Consider the following 26,074-nt stretch of genomic DNA (forward strand, 5'->3'; position numbering starts at 1 on the left):
TCCAGCCGGCTGAGGCTCATTCACTTCCGGGTCGCGCGGCTGCTGCGGCCCCGGCGCGCTGCTGACTGTCGGGGATCCTGCGCCGCGATGGTGAGTGATCCCCCCCCAGCCTTGCAGTGGTGCGGTCCGGCTCGGCTGGGGTCGGCTCCGCGGGCGGGGGGGGGCTGAGGCGGGTAGAGCGGTCCAAATCCAGGCCGGGGGCGGTGTAGAGCTCTGCTCGCGGGGCTGCGGCGGGCGGCGAGGCCTGGCACCTGGCGGGGGGGTTTGACGTCCTGCCCTCCCCTCCCTGTTCTGACGGAGCATCCTCCCCCTCATGAGCGGGGCTGGGGGGTCGTGGCCTGTGACTGACCCGGCCTGGTGGAGCCAGTCTCCTTCCCCCCCCCGGGGGTTGGGCGGCGTCAGCTGGATTTGCGGGACAAGGAAGAGCCGGGGAGGAAGGTCGTGGTCCGGCGCCGGGGCAGGGTGCGCGGGACCGAGGCCCCCCTAAACACGGGCATGGGGAGGGCGGGTGTTGCCCACCTAGTGAACATAAAAGCCCCCTCTTAATTTGGGGGCCGTGAAGTGGACGTGGAGTGCTAACGGGGGGCAGCTGAGGAAGTGGGGGGGCCGAGGGAAGGTCATCGCTCACAACAAGCACACTGAGAGTCAGAGGAAAGCAGCCCTGGAAGCGGGACGGCGCCGGGGGAAGTGTGAGCCGAGGCCTGCTGAGTACGACGACGTCTTCCTTAAGGAGGCCGCTGAGGATGGAGCGGTTGAGTCCTTGGGACAAATAAAAGACGCTCGGGGAGAGGGGCGAGGGTCATGGTTTCAAAACCAGCGCGCCGGGGCGGGGACGCTGAGCAGCGCGCGCCAGACTGCTCGCTGGCCCTCGAACGAGTCCGCGGAGCCAGCGGGTGAAAGCCCACCTAGTACGAGTGACAGGATACCGGGCAGGACAGGCCAGCCGATGGCGGGTCGTACGGAGATGGAGGCAGGATCCGTGCAACCCACGGCTGCTCCTGATACAGTGAGGACCTGGCCAAAGTCTCCAATGTGCAACTGGAAAGAAGTCCTTCATTTTCTCATTAAGACTAGGCCTCAAATTTGGGATAAAAAATGTGGCTGCTGTTGTAGTTCAGAGTGTATTTTTAGGAGTTGTTTAGACACATTTGCGAAAGGAAGTAATGTTAACAAGTCTTATGTTTGTGGCCACAAATGTATCCTTTATTTATGTAGTTCTGGAAAAAAAAAAAGCACTCATCAAATGCTCTTGCTGGTTAAAACAATAACCGACCTTACAAGCTGAATTAGTTGGGGACCCCTTTCCATGACAGCCCCTGGGAGTGATTGCATTGGCCCTTTGGGTGCTATTCTCTGCCCTACCTGCTTTCTAACTTCAGACTAACATGGCTAACACCATCTCTGACCCATAATCTCCAACACACCACGTTCAGTCTCTATTTTATCTCTGTCTCAGAAGCTTGGGAAAACAGATGAATATTGCAGAGGGTCCAAAAAGCTAGCAGCCTTTGGTACAAAGTCAGGAAAAATGAAAAGTCAGTGTTGAGGAGTATTCACTAAATGGAGTCTGCCAGTGTATCTTTTGCAGCTGTACAAGATGGCTGCTTGTTAAGCTTTCAGCTGTCTGCAAAGGATTTGGGGGGAGAGGATGGTAACAACCCTCCCCCCCCCCCCCCCCATTTACGCCTTTAAAAACCTAAAACAAGCATCTTTTTAACATATAAAAAATACTCTTTAGCTAGTGGTCTAGGGAAACCTGGCTGGAAGTTCCCTAAAAAAAAAAAGGTTAAAGATGTAATGCACTATTGGCATATCTTTAGGTTTAGGAATGAGTCAGTTTCCATTATAGTTGTAATAAATTTTCATGGGGGCTGTTTAGTTCCATTGTTAGACATAACTTGCTGTTCTGCAAAATGTGATTAGATTCCCTGTTCCATGTACTAAAAATGTACTGTAGTCTCAAACCTGATGTGCTGTTAACATGTAGACCTAACAGATCAAAGGAAGACACTCTAGTTGCAAGGACTTCTAAACCAAATGCGAAGTTACCATTGCTTTGAATTGGAGGGGAAAAGGAAATATCAAGGTCCTCTGCATATTGTTCTTACTGGAATTTAAAAAAAAAAATCCATGCCTCTTACAGTGATTGTTGGCATTGCTTTATGCGTTTGACAATATGGCAGTTGAAAACTCAGAAGCAGGTGTTATGTTTCTGGTAGACCAATGTCCTTGGATCCAAGGTACAGAATTAAGGTGGTTCTGCTGCATTGGAGAAGTCGGCATTGTGCTTTTTATGATTGCAGCATGACTCATTTGAAACATGTGCCCTTCCATAATGGAGACCAAAAAGTAGCAGCAGCAGCAGAAATAATAGGGTATTTAAGGACAAACCAACCAAATGTTATTGTCAGAGCTGAAGTTGGTATCCGTTTCCCACAAAGTGCATAAAAGAAAACAAAGGTAGCAATATCATTCTGGGAAAAGCTCTGAAGATTTTACAAGTTGATTCAGGAGAAAGTCATAAGAGTCCTGTTTTGGGATTTTTTTTACTCAGACTTTGTTTAAAGTCCGAGATGCAAAGCTTACAAAGGAGCCAGATGTCTTCATGACCGGGAGGGTAGGACCACAGTTGCCATAAATGGAAAAGACCTATAGGATAGTGAAATTAGTCTCCCTGGGAGGTGCGTCTGTAATTTGATAAATGTCAGATATATTACTTTGTACTTCAGTTTTTCTGGCAAAGAGATTGGGCTGGTGCCAAAAGCAATTAATAGCACCAGTGTTCTGACTCCTGTCAGAGGTTTAAGCAGCAAATTACAAGCTCTAGAGCTAACATGAGCAAGGAACACCTTTTATTTTGTGGGGTAACTTCCAGGAGGTTTTGAGGAGTTTGCTCTCCTGATTGAGTTAGCAGCTCTCAAATGCATTAAGCTATTTTCAAATGTTTTGCCTCCACTTAAAAAATAATTAAATTAAGTGATTAGCCAAATTTCTCTTTATGACATAAGGAGACCCGAAGTATTCCTAAAGTGGCAAAAGAGCCTGGACATCCCTTGAAATTTTTTTTTTTGGCTCCATGTCATCTTTAAGGGTACATAATATGCAGCTAAAAATGATGCTTACTGGTAACTCCCTTCTTGTCAGTGCAGAGGCAGAAAAGGATCTTGGAGTCATTGATGCCAAAATGAACGTGGGCTGACTGTGGGGACGTGGTCAGGAAGGCCAATCGTACCTTGTCATGCATCCGCAGATGCATCTCAAGCAGGTCCAGGGAGGTGATCCTCCCCCTCTATGTGGCACTGGACAGGCTGCAGTTGGAGTACTGTGTCCAGTTCTGGGCGCCACACTTCAGGAGGGATGTGGACAGCATGGAGAGGGTCCAGAGGGGGGCCACTCACATGATCAGGGGGCAGCAGGGCAGGCCTTGCGAGGAGAGGCTACGGGACCTGAACCTGTTCAGCCTCCACAAGAGAAGGCTGAGGGGGATCTAGTGGCCGTTTACAAACTAGTCAGAGGGGACCAGCAGGCATTCGGGGAGTCCCTGTTCCCCCCAGCACTCCCAGGAGTGACTAAAAATAAAGGTCACAAGCTGGCAGAGGGTAGATTCAAGTTAGATATCAGGAGGCGCTACTTCACTGTCAGGGTGGCTAGGATCTGGAACCAACTTCCAAGAGAAGTGGTGCTGGCTCCTACCCTGGGGGTCTTTAAAAGGAGGCTGGATGAACACCTTGCTGGGGTCGTTTGACCCCAGTACTCCTTCCTGCCATGGCAGGGGGTCGGACTTGATGATCTGCTCAGGTCCCTTCTGACCCTACCAACTATGAAACTATGTAATGGTATGGATCTTATAAGAGAATGTTGCAAATTTGAAATGCTAGAAAGAGTATAAAACCTCTGTGAGGCAAATAAAAATAATCTACTTTTTCTCTGGGGAAACTGAGGCAGAAAGGTTGAGTTGGTTCTCATGGGCCACAGGGCAAGTTTGTTGGAACAGGGATGATAACTTGGAGTTTCATGGCTCCCATTCCTGGACTTGCACTTTAAGATTGTAATGTCTTTTAGGTAAAAACTGTGATTTGGTAAAAAAATGGCATTAAGGTAAAATAAAGGTCCTTTAAAATGGGCATGGTCACCATTGCTTCTACCCCCTCATTTGAGAAAAAAAAAAAAAAAAAAAAAAAAAAGAGAGGAGGGGAAGGAAAAGCTGATTTAGAGATGCAGAGACAATTTGTAGTTTTTCTAAAATCTATTTAAAGGTAACAAAGAGGAAGAAAGCTTATATTCCCAGTCTCACCATATCAGGAACATTCAGAAGAAAAGTGCATTGAGAATAATTGCTGGGAAGAGGTCAGTATGCATTTTGGAGGGAAAAAAGAGGGAGGGAAGAATCAGAAATCTTTCTATACATCAAAAACAGGTTGGAAAACACAGGAATATCTCTAGCATTCTGAAAAAGAAGCATGATCTAGTCTTAGAGGAAACAGGGTGGGATCCAGCAGACCGTTTCCATCTCTCCATTGAGTGTACCTCACAGGCACGTTTCTCAGAGTTGAAGATAAATACATTACCTCTTGTGAGACGAAGTTCTTTGGGTAAATCTGATATCTTTTCTTAGACCAACTCAAATAGTTGGAAAAATTCTTCTTTGCAAGCTTTCAGGTACAAACACCCTACTTCAACAAGATGCTAACATACTGCTGCTGGGGACCGACAGCATACTAATGAGTTTATGCCAAAGGATCACTTGAAGCAGATGAAGCAACAGTGGATGTGAAAGATGAATGCTTCAGAGCTCTCATTTTAAAGGCAAGATTACATTTCTGCTGTAGGGTCAGATGCATCAACAGTTGATACCATTATTTTCAAAATTGCATGAGGGATCATGTACCAGTTATTCTGCCTCCTTTTTTGTTAGTGTTGAGGATGATTCATAATGTGTGTGAGTCATTACTTGTGCTGATGGAATTAGTTGGATTGAAAACAGTAGGCAATTATTGGGCACTAGAATTTAATTAAAAGAAGTATGTTAAATTGCTACTGTTATGTATTGATCAAAGGAAATCTGGAGGTTTACTCCCTGGTTTGCTTGTAATGTTGTGCTGGCTACGTTCTGTAACAACTTGGCGCAGTGGTTCTCAGCCTTTTTTTAGACTTGATAGATTCAAAACACCCATTGGAAAATGCCAGTGTTTAGTTTTCACTTGTTTTTTGACTACAGAAAAATAGTAGAGCAATTCTTTTGCAAAGAACTCAAAGACCCAAAGAGGGTAAAATGTTTTTGAATGGTAGGGATTCCTTTTTTAAATCTTGGGGTTTATCTTATGAATGATGTTTGCACACCCAACAGTTCTAACATTGTGTGGCACCTTGTGGCATCCTTGAAAGGATCTCAGGGCACTCCAGGGGGCTGCAGTGTCCTAGTTGAGAATTGCCACAATAAGGAAAAAGAATGATGGCCAGAATTGGAAGCAAGACTATAAGGACTGTAACTTTATTTCTGCACAAAACGCAAGAGACATTTGTTTCTTTAATCTTGTACCCTAACCCCCCCCCACACACACACATGCGCGCACACAGTAGTGAGCTACAAGAGTCGGGTATACCTATCCCACAGGCGCTGGAGTCTGCCGTCAATGGCCAGTCGAGGCTTCTTCCAGCGTGGTGTTATCCTCCAGAAGGGGGTTGCCGGCTGGTCCTTCTGGCTGGACAGGTCGGGTGCTGGTCAAGTTGGAGATCAAGAGTGCGCCGCTGAGGGTCACTTTTCACTGTGTTTTATCTGTCCTTGGCAGACTTTGGTGACTCCCCAGTTTTAAGGTTTGCCCACTCCAGGGGTCATTGACCCTCGTGGGACTTCCCCCTCGGTGGCTACTGGATGGCATCTGTCAGCCCCAGGGGTCGTCCGCATGTACGTGCAGGTTTGGGAGTCCGTTGATGAATTTTGAATAGGGCTCTGGGAGCAGTCGATCTGGAGATATTCAGCCCAAAAGTTGGTCCCCGGTGTTGATTAACTCAGACCAAGGCTTCTAACCTTTGAACAGTGAGGTTTAGAGAATTCCTGGTTGCTACATTGTCTCCTATTGAGTTATTCCCTTGGTTGATCTGCGGTTTTCTTAGGTATTAATTGCTGGCTGCTACTGTGTGATGCATTCAATCACTGATTCACTCGGTCTTTCAGGGGCCCGCCTGATACAGGGAAGGGCAGTTTGATTCCTGCCCTTGTTAACATTGTTACAGTGTATAACTTACTTCTGAAACTAAACACATTTCGTTGAAAGGTGAGGAGCATAAAATATAAGCTACAAAAGTAATGCCATGGCACACAAATAGATAAAAATACCAAAATACGAGGGGAGATACAAAATGCGCGTGCACAAATTTTAAAACATAAATTCCTTATCTTATACTGAAAGAAAGAGGAAGGAAGAAAAGGTAGAAGAGGAAAAACACATCCAAGGAGGGGAGAGCAACTGCAGGCAAGAGGAAAAAGGGGGCTTTCTGCTACAGTTTCTTAACTGAATGAATTGGTAAAAATGAGGAAACCTCCACATGTTAGCTAACCTAAAAAAATTAATTGAGGCAAACACCTTCCTGTGTAACAAACTGAAAGTACTTACCTTCTGGAAAGATGTAAACAGTAGCCTTTTCTCTATCATGAATGCAAACAAATGGATTGTAAAATACATGGATTGCAATCAATGTGGTTTGTGACATTTGTAGAGCTTGAGTTCCCTCTAGAGTGAAGGTTGCGGGTTCCCTAATTTTGTTTTATATAACTAGAAAAAGCATAGATTGATTCATAGATTGTAAGGCCAGAAGGGACCTTGGGAGAACAGTGGTTCCAGCCCCCTGAACCAAGCAGGAAAGATAACCGGGGCTCAGGTGACCCCAGCAAGGTGACCATCCAGTCTCCTCTTGAAGGTTTCCAGGGTAGGTGATTGCACCACCTCTGGAGGAAGCTTATCTTTCAGCTCATTAAAATGTGAGGGTGGTTTATTGATACAAAATCTTACATTTAGATCTTATTTAATAAAATCAGTTAGACTTACTACGTAAGTTGTCATAATTTCATTTTTAATTTTAAATGAACCTTAAAAAAATCAAATGCATTTAAAATTTAATCTTATTCTATGCTGTTTCAAAGTGATCTTCACTTTAACCTTAACTTTCAGTTTACATTATAATCGTATCCAGCAACAACTCATTTTTGGACCAAACTGTTCATTGTTGGCACTCAGCACATTTATTTTGAATAATGCATTTTTAAATGTTCCACGTGTCCTCCTTCGTGGTTCCATTCCCCTGTCACAGGGGTGTCAAACTTGCAGCCTGCAGACCAAACCCAGATTGTGTAGCACTATGTTGTATGGCTCAGGGGGCTCGTTGAGCAGCTGGTATTTTGGGCATGGAGCCCACTGTCAAAATGTGGGGCACAGTGCCCTGTTGACGATGCGTCAGTGGCAGGGGGTAAGTGGTGGCTGCATTAACTGTCATGGCCACTGCTCACCCTGCTGCCATGTCCAGATCGAGCCCAGGGGCAGGGCAAGTTTGACATCCCTTCCCTAACATGTTAATGCAATTCCTCTGTGGAGGCAAAGCAAGAGATTTCCTGATTTAAATTGAATCTGCTGTGATAAGGTGTCCCCTCAACATTTTGTAAGGCTTTCCTGTTGCGGTGACAATTGAGCTAGCACAGAATACTTGACAGGTTCAAGGGCGGTTTGTAAGTAGGCTTAATGGTTCATGCCCTAAAACTGTTATTAAATTGATTGTGTCTTTGCTTATGACAGGAGGAGGCATCTCCGCATTCTTTACTTGACATTTGCTTAAATTTCCTGACTGCCAACCTTGAGAAGTTCTGTGCAGAAAGACAAGATGGAACGTTATGCCTGCAGGAGCCTGGAATTTTTCCTCAAGAAGTGGCTGATCGACTACTGCAGACTATGGCATTTAATGGTAAAGCAGTGATTTTGGGGCCAGCACTGGTAGCAGCAATATGATGCCGGGACCCTGCTGTGTGTGTTAGCAGTGTGTGGCCACTGGAACCATTTGAACTGTATTTTTTAACTTCCTAATAAAAGAGGGATTTCAGCTCTTCTCATTTTGTCACAACTTCTGCTTGCTGCTTCACAGACAGGAAGCTGCCCTCAGAGCAGGACCGAGTCCTTTGTCCCATAATAATGACCTTAGTTTAGTGTTTCTTTAAATTGGACTTCAGCAATTTGTCCTTTGGCATCTTATTTCTCCTAGTTTATCAGATTAATTTCATCCCATCGTTGGTGATGCTTGGATACTTAATCATTAATGTCAGCAGCATCTTTCCCAGAGTAATAAACTGAATTCTATCAGCCTTACTTTGTGTCTCCATATTTCTGTAAAGTAAAATATTAAACCATCTTGTTATTTGTATGAAAGTAACTCCCTCATTCCTTTATTTTTTGCCCAGGTAGCAGCGTGAATAAAATATAATTCCTTGCTAGAAAAAAAAAATCCAACCTAGGGAATATGTTATGAAAACCTGTCAAAACCATCTTGTTACATTTTAAGTGCAGTCAGCCAGCATAATATTTTGAGAGGGGCTTTCACCTGGTTTTGAATTTGCACTGGGTAGAATGAGGGAAAATTTTAGACTATAATGTCAAGAATAGCAGCTTGAATGTGAGAACTCTGAATGTATAATGTAGCCTCCCTGGGAAATAGGGGAAACTGTAGCTCATATAGAGATTTATAGAAACTAGAAAACTTTAATTTACAGACCAAACTGCACTATTTATGAAATAGATTTGGCCTAATAGGTCATTTCCATCTCTATTCTGAATTAAGATTAAAAAAAATCAAGAAGTGTGTGTGCAGGCTGGAGGAGAAATACTAAGTTCTTAATTTTGTCCCATTGTTATTGGATAGTAATAAAGCAGAGAGACCTGTTTGACGTTAAGACTAGAAACTCTTGGTAGCCAGGACATAGCAGGTGAACGTAGAAGATGGGCAGGGTCAGAATGAACAGGGAGCTTGAGATAACTTCAGAGTGAACATTTCAGCCAAAATGAGAAGCTGCAAAGTTGTTTCTTAACCAAAATATTCTTTATCTTTCTTCCTTTTTAGCCTCTAATCAGACCACTGTTTTCTCCTTTTTTGTCTTGTTAAACAAGCTTCTATCTTCGTAAAAAATCTGTAAACCTTGGGCCATGTCCAGATGAATGTGGCTGTGCAGTATGTGGTGCTGCAGACACGTCTGTGGTGCCACACACTGCACATTCAGCTGTTCTCTGCACTGTAAGGTAGCGGGATCTGTGGGAGATCCTGGGGTCAAAAAAAACTTATGCAAAAAAATGTGGAGTGGTGCATGTATGCATTGCCCAAAACTGGAGACTGGCTTGCTGGAGCCATGCTCCAGCTGCTGTCTAGGCTCCAAGCACTGCTGCTGCAGCCCCAGGACCGTGGGTAAGGCTGCTGGGGCCAGCCCAGTACTGGCCCTAGCCTTCCCTACCCCACCTGGGGTACCCTGCCATGCACCAGAGGGTGTGTGGCACAGGTGTTCCCGGGGAAACAAATATCCACGCTCATGTGGATGCAGCCATGGTGTCTATCTTTCCCCATTGCAGAGGGATTTGGTAGTTGATGACTGAAAACTACAAATGATGATTTCATAGATGGATGGAATTTTTTAAAAATCCAGATACCCTATGGTGCTGGCAAGATGTTTGTTTCACTATTCAATACCACAAGTTTTTGTAGCTTCCTTTCTCCTTCTCTGGATGTTTGTGGATTGTGAATTCTGAGAGGCGGTTTGAGTGAAATGGAGAGGTCATGTCTCTGAAGGACTTTCTGTAAAGCAGCAGTCAGCTGCTGGAATTACAAAGATAAGAGATCTCAAAACAGCCTCCAATCTGTCAGTGTGTTTCAGGTGATGTCCCTGGAAGTAAACTTGATAAGTCAGTTCCCTGCAATAGCTTGGCAAGATGAGGATTTTTACTCCCTGCTCTCTGATGTGGTGTCTGCATATACTAGCCAATGTCGGATGGTTCTCTTTTTCTGACTGCCATATTCTATGACACATTTGCTATGCTCCCTCTCATCCCCCTCCACTACCTAAACTGCAGGCCTCTATAATGCTTTCTAGGTTTATTTCTCATATTTGATCTCTCTCTGGATGTAGAAAACAGCTTCATTAGTTTTGTTTAGTGTATTAATTCAACCTAATGTTCACATTAGAATTCTGATTGATTTTTTCAAACTAGTTAATGCAAAGTGTAAAGTAGTTCTGAATCTCTGATATCCAACTCCAGACTTGTGTTTTAGCAAATAAAGTTATCCAAAACACAGGAAAGTCAGCAAAAAATGTGTGTTTAAAAAAAAAAAAAAAAAAAGGGGGGGGGGAGAAAAAAAGTTGTTTTGCCAACTTAATTTTTGTCAAATTTTCAGTTGGGTCCAGTCATAAATGAGCACAGTTAGTGTTAGGTTCCGTGAAGTGCAGAGTTTAGTCCAATCTTATTTCAAGTCCAGACTTTCAAGTTGAACTTTCCGGATTTGCACTGTGTTTAATTGGTTCTGTATGCATTGTATTATAACTCCACTGTGGGTGTGTCTACGTGAGATGCTTAATATGCAGTAGCCTAGTAACACTGTGCAGTAGCATATTAGCATGGGTTTTGCCCGGCACGCTACTGTGCAGAAAGCGTCACTAAAAACCCATGCACTGTCACTACTGTGCAGTAACTGTAGTTACTGTGCATTTTGTTAGTACTTCATTAAGCGCGTACTAAACTAGATGCGCAGTAACTGCTGCACACTAATGACTGTGTAGATGTACCCTGTCTGAACTGATTAATTAAACATTGGTTTGCAGCCTTCCTCTCCCCTCCCCTCAAATAAGATCTCTGTTCTACCATGAATTTGTTGCTGTCTTTCAACAGGGCTGCTAAACGATGGGACTGTTGGGATTTTTCGAGGCAACCAGATGCGCTTGAAACGAGCTTGTATCCGCAAAGCAAAAATCTCAGCGGTGGCTTTCCGGAAAGCATTCTGCCATCACAAGCTAGTAGAACTTGATGCCACGGGGGTAAATGCAGACATTACAATTACAGATATCATCAGAGGACTTGGCAGCAATAAATGGATCCAGCAAAACCTTCAATGCCTTGTCTTGAACTCACTAACTCTCTCCTTGGAAGACCCATATGAAAGGTGCTTCAGTCAGTTGTCTGGGCTTCGTGCTTTGAGCATTACCAATGTTCTCTTCTACAATGAAGACTTAGCAGACGTTGCTTCACTTCCAAGGTTAGAAAGTCTAGATATATCTAATACCTCTGTCACAGACATAACTGCACTCCTCACCTGCAAAGATCGACTGAAATCTTTGACCATGCACCATCTGAAATGCTTGAAAATGACGACTACGCAAATTTTGGATGTCATAAGAGAACTGAAGTATCTGAATCACCTTGATATTTCAGATGATAAACAGTTCACATCAGATATAGCACTCCGTTTACTAGAACAAAAAGATATCTTGCCTAACCTTGTGTCTTTGGACATTTCTGGAAGAAAGCATGTTACGGATAAAGCCGTAGAAGCATTTATTCAACAGCGGCGAACAATGCAGTTCGTGGGATTGCTAGCCACTGATGCTGGCTACTCTGAATTTCTTACAGGAGAAGGACACTTAAAGGTTTGATATATATTTTAATTCTACATATTGCTAAATAACTGGATTAGAACTGATTAGTAACAGTTTGTAACAAGTGTGTGTGTATGTCAGTATGAATTTATGCATTTGCTTCCAACAGTAATATTTTTAATTTGTAAGTGGCATTTTCTAATAGTTATGTATGAGAGCCTTAATTCAGCTCCTCCTGTGCCAGAAATTGGGGTTTCATTTAGTGTGAAGAGCTAGGTGGTTTGTAAATAGGCTTCTTGAGTGAGTGAGTTTTGTGCACTAAGTGAAACAAAGGGCATACAGAGCCGAGGAAAGCAGACTGGGGAGGAAACAACATCTTATGTGATGAGGGCTGCTTTTGTCTAGGTGCATTCATTTATCCTCTCAAAACAGGTGAATTCTTCAGTAACACAAAAAGATTGTTTTGTTCTCCATCACTTAAACTGCAAACATTCACTGACATAACCAAAAGACTGCTGTACTTAATCCTACCACCCTGTGTGTAAAGGCTGGTAGAGGTGATGGAGAAGGTAGGGGTTTTCCCTGTGTTAATCCAAAGTTGTTTTATTAAATCTCTTGAGTTGTGATGCACAAAATCTAGCTTTTTGTTAATGATGTGCGGGCCGGGAGCGACCCGAGCCCTTTTCCGCGCTGCACGCGGGCTGTGGCCAGCAGCCCGGGCACGCCGGGTCGGAGAGGGAAGGCCGTCGAGCTGGAATTAGGCACAAACGTGTATCGGTAGTTTAAAAGATTGTTTACTTACACCGAGATGGCAGTGGTGTAGGCTGGAAAGCTTGCTTGGGTTGCGGTTACAGACAGAAAAGAAAACAAAACTCGAACCTTTAGGGCACGAGGGTACGTCGCAAAGGGTTCCGGTGACGGGAAGATATAAAATACGAGGGTACGTCGCAATGGGTTTTGGCGACGGGAAAATAAACCTGCAGGACTCGAACCCGGGTAGAAGAGCTCTGAGATCGGTCAAGGATTCACACGAAGTTTGCTAGGCTCCATGGGTCCTTCTGCTCCACACGAAGTTTGCTAGGCTCCGTGGGTCCAGTTCTTTTGCGCGCGGGAAGGGATACTTCTGGACTGCGCTCGGCGACGGGGAGAGGCTAGAGGTTGATCAGACCTCTGTTGCCTGCTTTAAATGCACTGGGTCCGTAAGGATCCGCAGCGCTTAGAGATCTTCACACAGCGTGAAGTCTCCTCCTCCCTTGTTCGTGGAGTCCTCCAACTTGGGCGGAAACCACTCAAGCCTTTTGTACGGCTAGCAAGCCAATCACTAGCCGCCACGTGTGAATAATTTAGAACTGGCCAATAATGGGACTCGGATTAGCATACAAATGGCGGGAACTCTTTGCAACGAGCATTTCTGTGCTGCAACAAAGAAATGCACCCTGCAAAGAAAGCTTCAAATTGGCAGGAAATTCTCCCTTGCACGGGTTCTCTTTTGCAGCAGAAAACTCCACCGTGCAAGGAAGCTGCAATTTAGCGGGGACAATTTAGCAGTGCCGAAGCACACAAAACAAAAATCACACCCTTTGGGTTGTGACAAATGAAAGGCAACTGACATCATTTGCTGTGTCTGTTGTTGTTGTGGCGGCACATCACTGGCCACGAACCAGGTAATTTTCTGATTGCCATTTGACAGGCAGTGCTCTCAATAACCCAACTCCTGAATAACCGGATGTATCAGTTGGACACGTGTGCTTGTGAACACTGATATGAAAACTTACAGAAAGCCGATTCCCTGGACCTGCTTGGTGCGTAGCATCAGGAAGCAAATCCTTACTGTGGTTAAGAAATAATGTAGTATTGTTTTTACCATTTGGCATATCCAAGCCCTAATGTCTCTTTAAAGGGTTACAAAGATTTGCATCCTACAAGAGTTGCTCTTATCAGAGTATTGGTGTTATAAAGTGTCCAGCAAGAAGCATTTAGCTATCATTTGAAAGGCTAAATTAGTTCAGGAGAAACATAAGGCTGGAATTATTTTCTTTTGTGAAATTATTTGTGTGTTTTAATTGTCTGTTCATTGGTGTGAGCAGCTGGCTTTTGTCCAGATACACTTTATTCTTTAATGATCTCACACTTGTAAATGTAGAGAGATAAGAGCTTTTCCGTAATAATCCAGAAAAAGTTCCCTGTAGGAAGACCTTGGGAGGATAAATTGAATATCCTGGGTCAGTGGAGGCCAGCCTTTTTGGCAAGCATGCCACAAATTAGCCCTGCACCCTCCATGAGTGCCACTTTGATCCCTTCCCCTGCCCCATCCACTTCTGCTCTTTGTGCTCCCTTTCAAAACTGACACCATATTGCTTGTCCCCTCCCTGATCTGCTGTGCCACGTGTGGCATGTCTGCCATGGACTGGCCACCCACCCTAGGTGTTATGGCATGTAAGTTAGAATTAGCAGCAGCTACTTACCTTCCTTGTGTCCAGTAATGTAAGGTAGCTGTTTACTTGCAAGTTCATTGCTTAATATTTATCAACGCTGTACTTTACCAAAAGCAAAGTATGACAGTGTTAGTTTTAAACACACTGTAGTTGGAAAGATGATTTCCTGCTCTCTTAGTAAAACCTGAGAGATTTGTTTGGCCTATGAATACAGGACACAGAATGCCTGGTAGATCGTGGACTTATTTGTTATACATTATTTTTATTTGAACGTGTCAAAGTCTCTGGGTGTCTTGGCAAGAAGTTGGTTGTGTGTGCTGTGAGCAAACTTCCTAATTTACTTCCTCCTGTTTGGACTAAAAAAATCCAGCAGTGTGACATTGTACCACGTGTAGTTAATGAAGGTTGATTTATTTTCATAGAGGCAGTTAAAGTAGAATTAGCCCAGCACATCTCCATCCTAATAAAGAAAATTTAAAACCAGTGCCAGTAGCAGTAGTAGCTTTAGATCATTTATATGCTGACCAGCGTGTATATGTGTATGTGGCCTATTCATGTCTTATGTGTGGGAGTGAAATGGGGCAAAAATACCGGGAAGAAAATGTAATTAGGGCTCCCTTCCAAAAGAATTTAGGTCTCGTCTCCACTTTAGAAAAAGGTATGTTCTTAAGTAACTCAGCTTAAAAAGCTTAAGGAAAATTCGAGTGAGAGTAGGGCAGCTGTTCTTTTCATATGAAGTAGCCGTGCATGTGTAGTGTGAAAATGAATTCAAGGCCTCTACTTTAAGAAGGTGTGCTCATAAATGAAAAAGAGTGAGTAAGAGCTAAGTAGCCCCTCGTTGAGAGAATACTGGGAACTTATAACACCCGAGTGAGTGGATTTACCTGCAGTAAACGAAGAAAAGAGGCTGTTTCTCAGGCGAGACTGGAACAAAACACCAACTACACTACCCAAAAAGAAAAGTTAGACACTGCTGAAGTCAGCATGCTGAATATTCCTGTGAGGAATAATGCAGCCGATCATGTTGCTTATCAGATGACAAAAGGATATAATCGACCTCTGTTGGCTTTGAAGTGACCCCCCTGCTTTGTATATTGGGGAATTCTGGCTTGAAGACTGGATTGAGTCTGGACAGACTGGTTTGGTATATGCCCTGTGAATGCTGTTGCCTCTCTTCCTTTGGGGGATGTTTCCAATGTGTGTAGTTCTTGTTTGATATAGGCAGATCATGTACCATGTAGATGAAATGGTCAAATCTTGGGGATTAGCCAAAAAAAAATTTTTTTTAAAGGCTTCCAACTCTGAAACAATCACTTTGTACAACTTAAAATAACATTAACTCTGAAATGAAGCGGTGATGACTTTAAAACTTTTGTTTTTAGGTGTCTGGGGAAGCAAACGAAACTCAGATTTCAGAAGCGCTAAAGCGGTACAGCGAGCGGGCGTTCTTTGTGAGGGAAGCGCTCTTCCATCTGTTCAGTCTGACGCATGTGATGGAAAAAACAAAGCCTGAAATTTTAAAGGTAAAACAATTCACTTGTAAACTGGCGGGCTGGGGTGCCAGTAGATTAACAGTAGCCTCAGCTGCCTAGCAGCGAGCCAGTCCTAGGTTTCTTTTCCACTCTGGACTTTCTATCCTCTTGCTTCTGCTCTGGAAGGGGGTCTGTTTCTACTTGGGCATGTGCAGCAGGCTAGGGTTTTGGATCTGCCTAGAATATCATGCAGTGCACACAGCGTCCTTTCTGAGAGACTGCTGGAGCCAGTGCAGAAGGACTGAAAAATGTAAGTGTCGTGCTTCAGATGACAGCTGAAGGAGAGGGGTGCTCTCTGAAGACTGAGAAGGTTGCTGAGCTGAGCAAGAGGCAGGGAGAAGTTAGTCATCGCTTTACCTTTTCCCACTGGGCCCAGGCTTGCTCTTGTATGTGTACTATATGATACAAATGTATCTTCTTCTTTTTTTTGTATTTCAGCTTGTAGTCATTGGAATGAGAAATCACCCTCTGAACTTGCCAGTACAGTTAGCAGCAAGTGCATGCGTGTTTAACTTAACCAAGCAAGATTTAGCAGCGGGCATGCCTGTCCGATTACTGGCTGACGTCACTCATTTACTCCTCAAGGCCATGGAGCACTTTCCCAACCACCAGCAGGTAAAATATTTGGTTTATTTTCTTCACTGGGTTTCTCATCATATCTAGTGGGAGGGCCTAATAATAGAAATGCCACCTGGGCACTTTAATATGTCTCTGCTTTGAGAATACTTGAATATTGTGCAATGCTGTCTGCAAGCTAGTTAAATGGAAAACTTTGTCCTGTAAAAATCATTAGGCATCTAAGAACAAGCATTATAGATAATCTAAAAACATGAGCTTGGGCCTTGTCCCTTCTCTACTGCCTCTGTGTTGTTCAAACCCATTCTGCCAGTTATTTGGGGTATTTCTTTACCCAGGTTGATTTCTAAGGTCTTTCAAAGCTTTTTACACTGGAGTACTGGCACTGAGTTAGTTGTGTCCATACTTTAGATTTAAGAGATTACAAGTAATGATTTTGTGAATTGTGTTGAGCTATCTAGCTTGGATTATTCTGTGTTTGGGATCTAGTTTAAAACTATCCATGTTTTCTTTGAAAACTGCTTCTCCTATTTCAGATGAGCACCAATTTGAAAATTTAAGAGGGAGAAGTGTTTAGATGTATGGTTATAGTATAGTCAACTCTCTCTTCCTCTAGCCACATCTAGTCTTTTATTATTTTTATTTGAAGCGTGATTATGAACAGTTGTATCATTTGATACCTTCAATAGAAAACCTTTGTTTTTGGTAACCAGACTGTAGCTGTAAGTTGGTCTAGAGGCAAAAGGAATCAGAACTCATGGTAGAGGTGATATATTTTATTAGACCAACTAGATTTTTGCAAAAAATCTTCCTTATTTGCAAGGTTTCGGGCACAAGCACCCTTCTTCAGGCATAGGAGAAAAGATTGTAAAAGTTCTCCTGGGTAGAAATGAAAGCTCATATTTCATAGGAGAGTTGAAGGTGTCATAAAATCTCCTGTTTGGAACAGTTCATTTTATGCAGAAATTTGCAAAAATCTAGTTGGTGTAATAAAAGATACCGCCTCTACCACAAGTTCTGATTCCCTTTGTATTTGGTAAAGAAGTCAAGCACAACCTAATGGGTGTATATTGCATTCTATAGTGAAGAGAAATTTAATCCTTACTGTGAAGGCTTACATTTCTTGAAAAGGATTAAGTTTTCTCAGTTTCACATTTTTCTTGTTTAGAAGTGTAACTACTTACAGTGAGTACATGATCCTAATGGGAAAAAATATTTAATGATTTACCAAACTTGTTACAATTCCCCTTAAGTAAGGAGACAAGGTTCTTTGGGTGAATCTGATATCTTTTATTAGACCAACTTAAATAGTTGGAGAACAATTTTTAAGCAAACTTTTGGGTTCAAAAACCCTCTGTCAGGCTAAGGAAGCACTCTTAGAAGCATATATTTCAATTTAACTTTTTTGTCTCGTGCAGTTGCAAAAGAATTGCCTTCTTTCACTGTGCAGTGACAGGATCCTTCAAGACGTTCCATTTAACAGGCAAGTTTTATTCTGTTCAGTTGTAGCACTCAAGATCTCTTATTCACATTTTATTGTTTAGTTTTGAAATATGCTATATGCTGTTCGGGTCTTGGGGTTCAAGGTCTATATTGCCATTCAGGAATCTAGAATTTGATTTATGGGGTTAAAGTCTAATTTCTGGTACAGTGCTATAAACCTGAGCTAATTCCCCTGATCTACCTGTTCACAAGGATTTGGAGGCTAATCATTCACAATTATTAATTGTAGATCTAAAGAATTTTTTTTTTGTAGAAAGGGCTCTTGATATCAGTTAAATTACTTAATCTCTAAACAGAAATCAGACTTTAACCCACATGAGTTGGAGGAGGAGAGGGGGGCCAGTGCCCATTTGCAGCGATTTCTTTATTTAGAAATCTTGCTGGAAGACTTTGGAGGATGCTGCATCCTACATGCCAACACAAGAAGGCTGGGAAAATGCAGGTGTCTGTGTTCAGATTCTCTGGTGCTTTACAAAAGAGTGTCTTGTGCTTTGTGTTAAACCAGCAGTGAGAGATGCTAGGGGAGCAGATACTGAAGCCTGAATAATTTGCTGAGCCTCATTGAAGATCTTAATTCCTGTAGCAGACTGCTGGATCGTGAGCTTTTGTTCTTGCTTTCAGTAGGCAGACCTCTTGGTGCCTTTCCTTGATTTTCTTTAACTTGCAATGATAGCAGCTTTTTCCCAATAGTCTCTCTGCAAAATTTCACTTACTGCATGGGTCTGAGATAAGCTTTGCTTTCTTTTTATTTTACTGTTGTAGTCCACCTGCTTGAGGCAAAGCACGCTGCTTCCAGTTTCCATTGTGTGGGGGCTTTTTGCTCTCATGTTACGTATAGTTCCTTTTTCATTCTGAAAATAACTGCTGTTTATTTTCAGGTTTGAAGCAGCAAAGCTTGTCATGCAGTGGCTGTGTAACCATGAAGATCAGAATATGCAGAGGATGGCAGTGGCTATAATCTCCATTCTAGCTGCAAAGGTACAAGACTTGAATCTGGAAGTGTTGAAATTATAATTTCCCAGGCCCTGATTTTTGTTTTGACTTTTCACTTTGTTTTCTTTGATTGCAGCTTTCAACTGAGCAAACAGCTCAACTTGGTGCAGAGCTTTTTATTGTTAGGGTAAGTCAAATAATCTCATGCATACTTCTTCTTTGGATCTCCTCCTTTCACTAAGTTTCAAATTTGCTGCTATTGACTGTATTCTAATAAAAGAAAAAATAGTAGCTTAAGTCTTAATTCCCCAGCAATACTGTTCCTAGAAAAAACTGGAAAGATTGGTAGTCCATGCTTAGGAAGCTGCTCAAATACTATGGTAATGAATGTAAAATATAGGCCCAGATAAAATAGGAGCTAAAAGGAATCCCTTGTTTGTGTTAGGGCTTAGATGACTGCAGGATAGAAGGAAACCTCTTGACTCTTAGCTTTCCACTCTAAACTTTATCTTTGAAAAGAAGCTCCCAAGATCATATTTTATCTTGAAGTTTTCTTTCTCCCGTATTTGGAGCTTAACCTCTTCTCATAATGATGCCACTAATCAAAGAGTCAAGATCTTTTGGTTTCTAATAGCTTAATGCAGCTCAAATGTGATGTAGAATGCCACTATAGTATCAACCAGCTGCAGCAATGCATGTTACACTAAGCATGTAAAATTGTAATACCTTTCTCTAAAATATAAGAATATCAGAAGTCATCGTCCATGGGACCTGATTTCAGGACCAGTCTGACGGTTTGAACGTCAGGACAAGGGAAATTTGTATTTAAGAAACGACTCACTCAATTTCTAGAGAGAGAACATGCTGCTAAACACATCTCAAGACCAGCCAGTACACCAAACAGACATCTCCTTAATGTCCATTCAGGACTTTATCATGTTTGGGTGAAAGCTGTTATAAGCCTTTATTTTTCTACAGAATAAATGAGGTGTCTTAGTAGAGTTCATTGCAGAGCTCAATACTCAGCACTCTCATTCCAGCTTATTTCAGGCATGGCATGTAAACTAGTGGCAGTAGGTCATTGCACACCTAAGGTACTTCTACACATGCCCCTATGGTGCTGCTGTTACTGCACTGTCATTCAATACTTCTCCTAGGGAGTACTAAATAACAGCACAGTAACAGCCATTGCTGCACTGTGCTGGCAGCACACAGTTATTGTTAGCCACTACGTTGCTGTGGCAAAGCGCTATACAGGGGATCTTGTCGCTACAGCAATGTAACTGCGGCGTCACAGTTTGTCTGCCAGTGCTACTTCACTGTAGCACACTGCTGTGGTGACATAGGATCTTGTGTAGATGTGCCCCTAGAACCTTGAATTATGTTTTTGATGTTCCTTCCTCTGACCTTAATATAATACTTACCTTAAGATCTGGGGTAGAAAATTTAGAATAAAGTGCCACCCTTGGCAACAATAAGATGGAAATGCAGTAGGTGGAAGAGTTCGTCTGGTACTCGTGAGGTATTAGGGGGTTGGACTTGATCTTCCGAGATCCCTTCCAACCCTAATATCTAATGTCTATGAAATTATGAGGCAGCTCGTAGTAACTTTGAGACCTGAAATATGCCTAATTATGCAGCGGAATCCATCTAGTAGGGAAGTGTCAGCATATAGGAAGATAATTTATGATTAAAATATATGGAAAAGCTGATACAGTCAGTATTAATATATACATTGCTATTTTAATCAGAGATGTCCTTGGTCATTGCCCAGGTCTGTGCATTAGCAAACAAGCTGGTAAAGGAGTAGAACTTTACAGTTTGCAAAGGTAACTGCCATTTGCTTTTCTTCTTTTCAGCAACTTTTACAAATAGTAAAGCAGAAAACAAATCAGAACCTTGTGGATACCACACTCAAATTTACATTGAGCGCGCTTTGGAATCTCACTGATGAATCTCCAACCACATGTCGACACTTCATTGAAAATCAAGGGCTAGAACTCTTCATGAGAGTCCTGGAGGTGAGGACCATGTTTTTTGTGGCAGGTTTGCCACATAGGTTTATAACCAACAAATGCATCAAATGTAGTTTCAGTACTGATCTTATTTAAAACCTCTGTGTTGTGTTTCTTTTTACAGTCTTTTCCATCAGAGTCCTCTATCCAGCAGAAAGTTCTTGGCCTTCTGGTAAGATGAACATAAACTCTAAATTTCACAAATACCAGTGCCTGTTGTTTACTGACATTCCATGTTCAGTTTTTATTTAGGAATTTCTTTAGATGCCACAGTGTTCATTATACTTCACTTAAACTTTAATCTTTTATTCTGTTTTCTTATGGGCCAGGTATTTTATGTTGTTTTAGATTTATATTGCCATTTTTCCAAAAGCACCAGTTCATTTAGGACTGTTCACTGACTAGATTACTTTGAAAAAGGTAGAGCACAAGTCTACAGATGAATACAAGTGCCAAAAGAAGGTCAAAAGTCAGTGCACTTGTACTCTTACCATCGGTCTGGATAAACTTTTCAAAGTACATAAACTTGGAAACTTCATAAAACAGCTGTGTAATATGTCTTAACTAGCCAATTGCCTGTCAAGAATGATGGGGGTGGGCAGGCAGGGATGGCCCCATGCACCAGAGCAGGAGGGCAAGGCTGCGGCACCAGCATCCCGTGCCACGACCTCCAAGGAGCCAGGGGAGGGGGAGGGAGGCCAGTCATGCTGGCCTCGCCCTCTGCTCCATCCCCTGCATCCCCACTGTTCCCCTCTACCTCCAAGGAGCTGGACTGGGGTGGGGGGGGAGGTGGGGGCAAGGCCAGCATTGTGTGTCTGTCTGTGCAGAGCACTCTGGTTGGTTGTTTCAGTCAGCATTGTGCTTGGCTGCTGAGACAACCAATCAGTGTGACTTAAGCGTTACGGACAGACAGCCAGACAAACTAAGGCTTTTATTATATTAGAATATTATATCAGAATGGTCATGGAAGGAAATGTTTTGAGATCCTCTGCCTCTTAGGCAAATGCCTACAATAAAGGCAAAAGTGTAGTTCAGTTTCTAGCTTTTATTGCAGTTGAAAATATCCCAAAATGTCCGTGTGTGATTCAGTTCAGTCTAGAGAGTCATCTGATTCAGGAACTAGAGTCTTGTCACTTACTTTTGAACTTTCTTTTCTTGCAGAACAACATAGCAGAAGTGAAGGAGCTCCATTCAGAACTAATGTGGAAGGACTTCATAGATCACATCAGCAAGCTGTTGCACAGTGTGGAGGTGGAAGTCAGTTATTTTGCAGCTGGGATTATTGCTCACTTGATATCTAGAGGAGAGCAGGCTTGGACATTGAGTCGCAGCCAAAGGACATCTCTTCTTGAGCAGCTGGTACAGAAATGACTAAAAACTGTCCCTTCGTTTCCCTGCAACATTGTAAGCTTATCTATATCTAGTATTAAGTATTTTAGCTCTTGGTTCTGTGTCTTGCAGCATTCAGCTATTTTGAACTGGCCAACCCCAGAATGTGAGATGGTGGCTTACAGGTAACTATTGCCTTGATTTCAAGTTTGAAGTACAGGTTTCCCTTGCTTTAAGCTGTATATGCGTTCCTGGAAAAGGGTGCATAACTCGAATTCGCATAAAGGGAACCCACTTTACAATGTAACAAATAGGGATCTATTCAAGACCTTGACTGTACTGACCCCCAGACCCATTTCTACCACTTTTTACAAGACAATTTTGGTACTCATCAACAACAGTACACACAAGCATAGGGTGGTGGTGAATGCTACCATAATGGCGATGGCAACTACAGAAACATGTGTAGCAGACAGCGAGCGAGGAGCACAGATCCACACAGGAGACTATATTTTGGTGCCCGTCACTCCCACAATGCACCACACAAAGCAACTGACTGCGGGTTTCCACCACACCAATTGCATAAGAATGAATTTACCTCACAGATAATGAATTTTTGTTATAAAAAGGGTCATTGTGTAAGAGCAAATTCACACACATGGAACCCGCATAAAGTGAGGGAAACCTGTATGTGACAGTTAGTTGAAAAAATTCACTTTGTGTCTGGAACCATGCAGACTTGGCTAGCATTTTTCCTGTGGATAAAAACATACCTCTTGATTTAAAACATCACCCTTTCCTAAAAAATGGCAGGACTGAGGCAGCCACCCTGGCTGCCAAGTGTGTGTGTGTGTGTGTGTGTGTGTGTGTGTGTGGGGGAGGAAAGCAGCTGCATTTCCAGCTGCATGACTGTGCTGGTGGCAGCACCTAGAAGTCACTGCTGCCCCTGGTAACTCAGCTATGTGGTTAAGCCTTTGATTCCTAGCAAGGCTTTCAGATGAATGTTCAAAGGACCATGTGAAGAAGCTAACTGGGCAGGTAGGTTTTTAGCTACATTAATTTTGGCTAGGATTGTATGTCTCCGATTCAGAGACTTCCAAGCCAAAGGAGAGGAAGGGGGGAATATTGGGTCATCTATTCTGACTTACTTTGTAATGGGTCATACAACTACATCCATTTTACTTATAAGCAAAAGTAATAAGGGACACCCGAAAACTATCATAGTCCATACACTACTTGTGAGTAAGTTATTGTTAGCAGTAGGAACCAAAGCCAACTCCTCCATCTAAGATCCAACATATCCCAGCTCTCTTGCCTAAACCCTTAGTGAAAATAGTCAGAGTATGATCTTTGAAGTACCAGTAGTCAGCATTGAAATTAACTGCTGAGTATCTCTTTTGGTTTGTTTCTTTTCCTGTAGGTCTTTCAATCCTTTTTTCCCTCTGCTTGGCTGTTTCATGACACCCGGGGTTCAGTTATGGGCAGTATGGGCCATGCAGCACGTTTGCAGCAAGAACCGTACGTACCAAGATAAAACAATGCTTTGAGCTCCTATTTCAATATCCAGTCTGCCAGGATGACTAAAAAGCAGACAGTGCTGATGGTATTCATCCTTAACTCCAATGCAGAAATCATGCCAGTGCTTGAGGTGTTACAGTTAAGGCAGGGGAGGAGCAATCTTATGGTCAGAACAGGAGTTTTGGGGTAGTCCTGATTTTAGCCCCTTTACAGTTAATCGCTGTGACACAAAGGTGAGTTTCTTCATCTGTTTTCTCCATCTATAATAGGACAATACCATCTGTGTTTGTAAGATGCTTTGTGATCTTCTGCAGAAAGGGGCTATATATGAAAAGGATCAGTCCCCTTTAGAACACCTAAAGGTAACATGACTGAAACAAACCCTCTATGCTTTTTAATGCTCATTATGGCTTAATTGTTTTAGTACAGTGTAATTTAGGTAAACTCTGCACAGTACATGCAGCATCTGTCCTTTAAAGGTTAGGGATTACTTAGAGAAGTTAGATGCTTTAAAGTTGGCAGATCCAGATGGGATATACCCTAAGGAAGTGGAGGAATTAGCTGAAGTAATTTCAGAGCCATTGGCTATTTTTTGAGAACTTGTGGAGGTCAGTTGAGGTCCTGACTGATTGGAAAAGGGCAAATATAGTGACCATCTTTAAGGAAGGGGAAAAGGAGGAACTGGGGAATTGCAGACCAGTCAGTCTGACCTTGATAAATGGAAAGATTATGGAAAAGGTCCTCAAGAAATCTGTTGTGTAGCACCTTGAGGGAAATGATGATAAGGAACAGTGAGCATGGAGTAACTGAGAGCAAGTCATGCCTGACCAAGTTGATGTCCTTCTATGATAAAGTGACAAGTTCTGTGGATGGGGGTGAGTAGTGGATATGATATACCTTGACCTTTAGCAAGGCTTTTGACACAGTTCTTTATGGTATTCTGATTAACAAGCTAAGGAAATAGAGACTAGACAAAAGTACTGGCAGGTGGATACATAACTGATTGGGTTGCCAATGATCCAGTGCCTAGCTGGGAGCAGGTATCAAGGGGTCTGTCCTGGTCTTGTTATTGTTTAACACTTTCATTAATGGATTTGGATGATAGAATTGAGTGCACACTCAACAAATTTGGGGAAGACATTAAGTTGGGTGGAGTTGCACTCTGGAGTGCAGGGCTAAGATCCAGAATGACCTGGATAGACTGGAGAAATAGACCATAATCAACCAGATAAGATTAAGCAAGGACAAGTGCAAAGGCCTGCACCTGGGACAGAATAATTGCACATGTGCATACAGGGAATGACTGGCTAGGCTCCAGTATTGCAAAGAAGGACCTGGGGGCTACCTGGGGGTTACTGTAGCCCCTAAACTGAATATGAGCCAACAGCGTGCTCTTGTTGCGCAAAAGAAAAAAAAGCCAACAGCATACTAGGTTGTATTAAGAGGAGTATCACCTGCAAATCAAGAGAAGTGACTCTTCCACTCTTTGGCAATGGTGAAGCCTCACCTGGAGTACTGTGTCCAGTTTTGGGGCCTGTGCTTCAAGAAAGATGTGGACAGATTGAAGAGAGTCTAGCAGAGTGTGACAAATATGATTAGGGGCCTTGGAAGCAAGACATATGAGGAAAGGCTGAAAGAAGTAGGGTTATTTAGTTTGGAGAAGAGACTTGGGGATGAGGCTTTTCATAATCTTCAAATACTTGTAGGGCTGTTATAGAGAGGATGGAGATGGACTATTCTCTGTAGCTGTAGGGGATAGGACTAGGAGCAATGGCCTCAAACTGCAGCAGAGGAAATTTAGGTTGGAGATTAGGAGGAACTTTTTAATCCTGCTGGGAGTAAAACTGGAGGTTCCTGGCTAGAGGATCTTGCCCCTCTGCTCAGGGTCCGACTGATTGCTATATTTGGGGTCAGGAAGGAATTTTACCCTATGGTCAGATTGGTGCGGACTGTGGGGGGTTTTGCCTTCCTCTGTAGCAGGGGGTGTTGCCCTCTACCTGGGACCTCTTGAGCATACGTTGACCATATTTTACAGAAGCAGGACATTGGCTGCCATGGTTTCTCTGCCTTACTTCGGGTAGGTTAGGGTTTTAGGTCTGTGCTGTGTCAGAATTCATGGTAATCTTATGTAGAGCTTAGATGATCATTTGTATGGGATAGTTTGGATAGGAATGATCCTACCGTAGGTAAGGGGTTGGACTAGATGGCCTCTAGAGGTCCTTTCCAGCCCTACTTCTCTAAGAGTCTGAGGGTGTTCAAGAATTGGAACAGGCTACCTAGAGAATCTGTGCAGTCTTAATTCCTGGAAATGTTCAAGCACGGGTTAGACAGGCAGGCTGGGATAGTTTAGTCTGGGACTTTAGCAGGGGGTTGGACTAGATGATCTTGTAAGATCTGTTAGCCCTTATTTCCTATGATCAAAGGTAGTTTAAGTGGTGACACAATCCCACTGATCGGCAGTGCTTTGTGCCTGCATATAGTAGTCCCTCTGCCCTTTATTCTTTTCAAATAAGAATAGTGCTAGTTTCCTTTTTAATTTAAAGTATTTGTTTTGCTGTTCAGCTGTTGACATGCCACAGATGGGGTTCAGACTGAGTATTGTAGAACTGTGAAGCTAGG

The 26,074-nt window shown here is 42.9% G+C and overlaps 1 protein-coding gene across 3 annotated transcripts in view; it reads left to right on the forward strand.

Annotated features, from left to right (window-relative positions):
- ZYG11B (zyg-11 family member B, cell cycle regulator) overlaps positions 1 to 26,074 on the forward strand; it is a 29,138-nt gene continuing 3,064 nt past the window's right edge. The window contains exons 1-14 of one of the 3 annotated variants that reach the window (XR_003094557.1): positions 179 to 1,006; positions 7,788 to 7,953; positions 10,911 to 11,665; positions 15,432 to 15,572; positions 16,020 to 16,196; positions 17,576 to 17,640; positions 18,539 to 18,638; positions 18,730 to 18,780; positions 20,453 to 20,614; positions 20,733 to 20,780; positions 21,770 to 21,967; positions 22,070 to 22,122; positions 23,358 to 23,455; positions 23,725 to 23,817. Coding sequence is in view for 2 of the 3 variants with exons in the window: in XM_025206658.1 (XP_025062443.1) it covers positions 947 to 1,006; positions 7,788 to 7,953; positions 10,911 to 11,665; positions 15,432 to 15,572; positions 16,020 to 16,196; positions 17,576 to 17,640; positions 18,539 to 18,638; positions 18,730 to 18,780; positions 20,453 to 20,614; positions 20,733 to 20,780; positions 21,770 to 21,967; positions 22,070 to 22,122; positions 23,358 to 23,455 (2,074 nt within the window). In the remaining variant the exon portion in view is untranslated. Of the gene's footprint in view, positions 91 to 178; positions 1,007 to 7,787; positions 7,954 to 10,910; positions 11,666 to 15,431; positions 15,573 to 16,019; positions 16,197 to 17,575; positions 17,641 to 18,538; positions 18,639 to 18,729; positions 18,781 to 20,452; positions 20,615 to 20,732; positions 20,781 to 21,769; positions 21,968 to 22,069; positions 22,123 to 23,357; positions 23,456 to 23,724; positions 23,818 to 26,074 lie in introns of those variants that run through there. The other 2 variants (XM_006025790.2, XM_025206658.1) reach the window with 2 other exon arrangements.

Source organism: Alligator sinensis, unplaced genomic scaffold (assembly GCF_000455745.1).
Source record: "Alligator sinensis unplaced genomic scaffold, ASM45574v1 scaffold172_1, whole genome shotgun sequence".
Lineage (NCBI taxonomy): Eukaryota > Metazoa > Chordata > Crocodylia > Alligatoridae > Alligator > Alligator sinensis.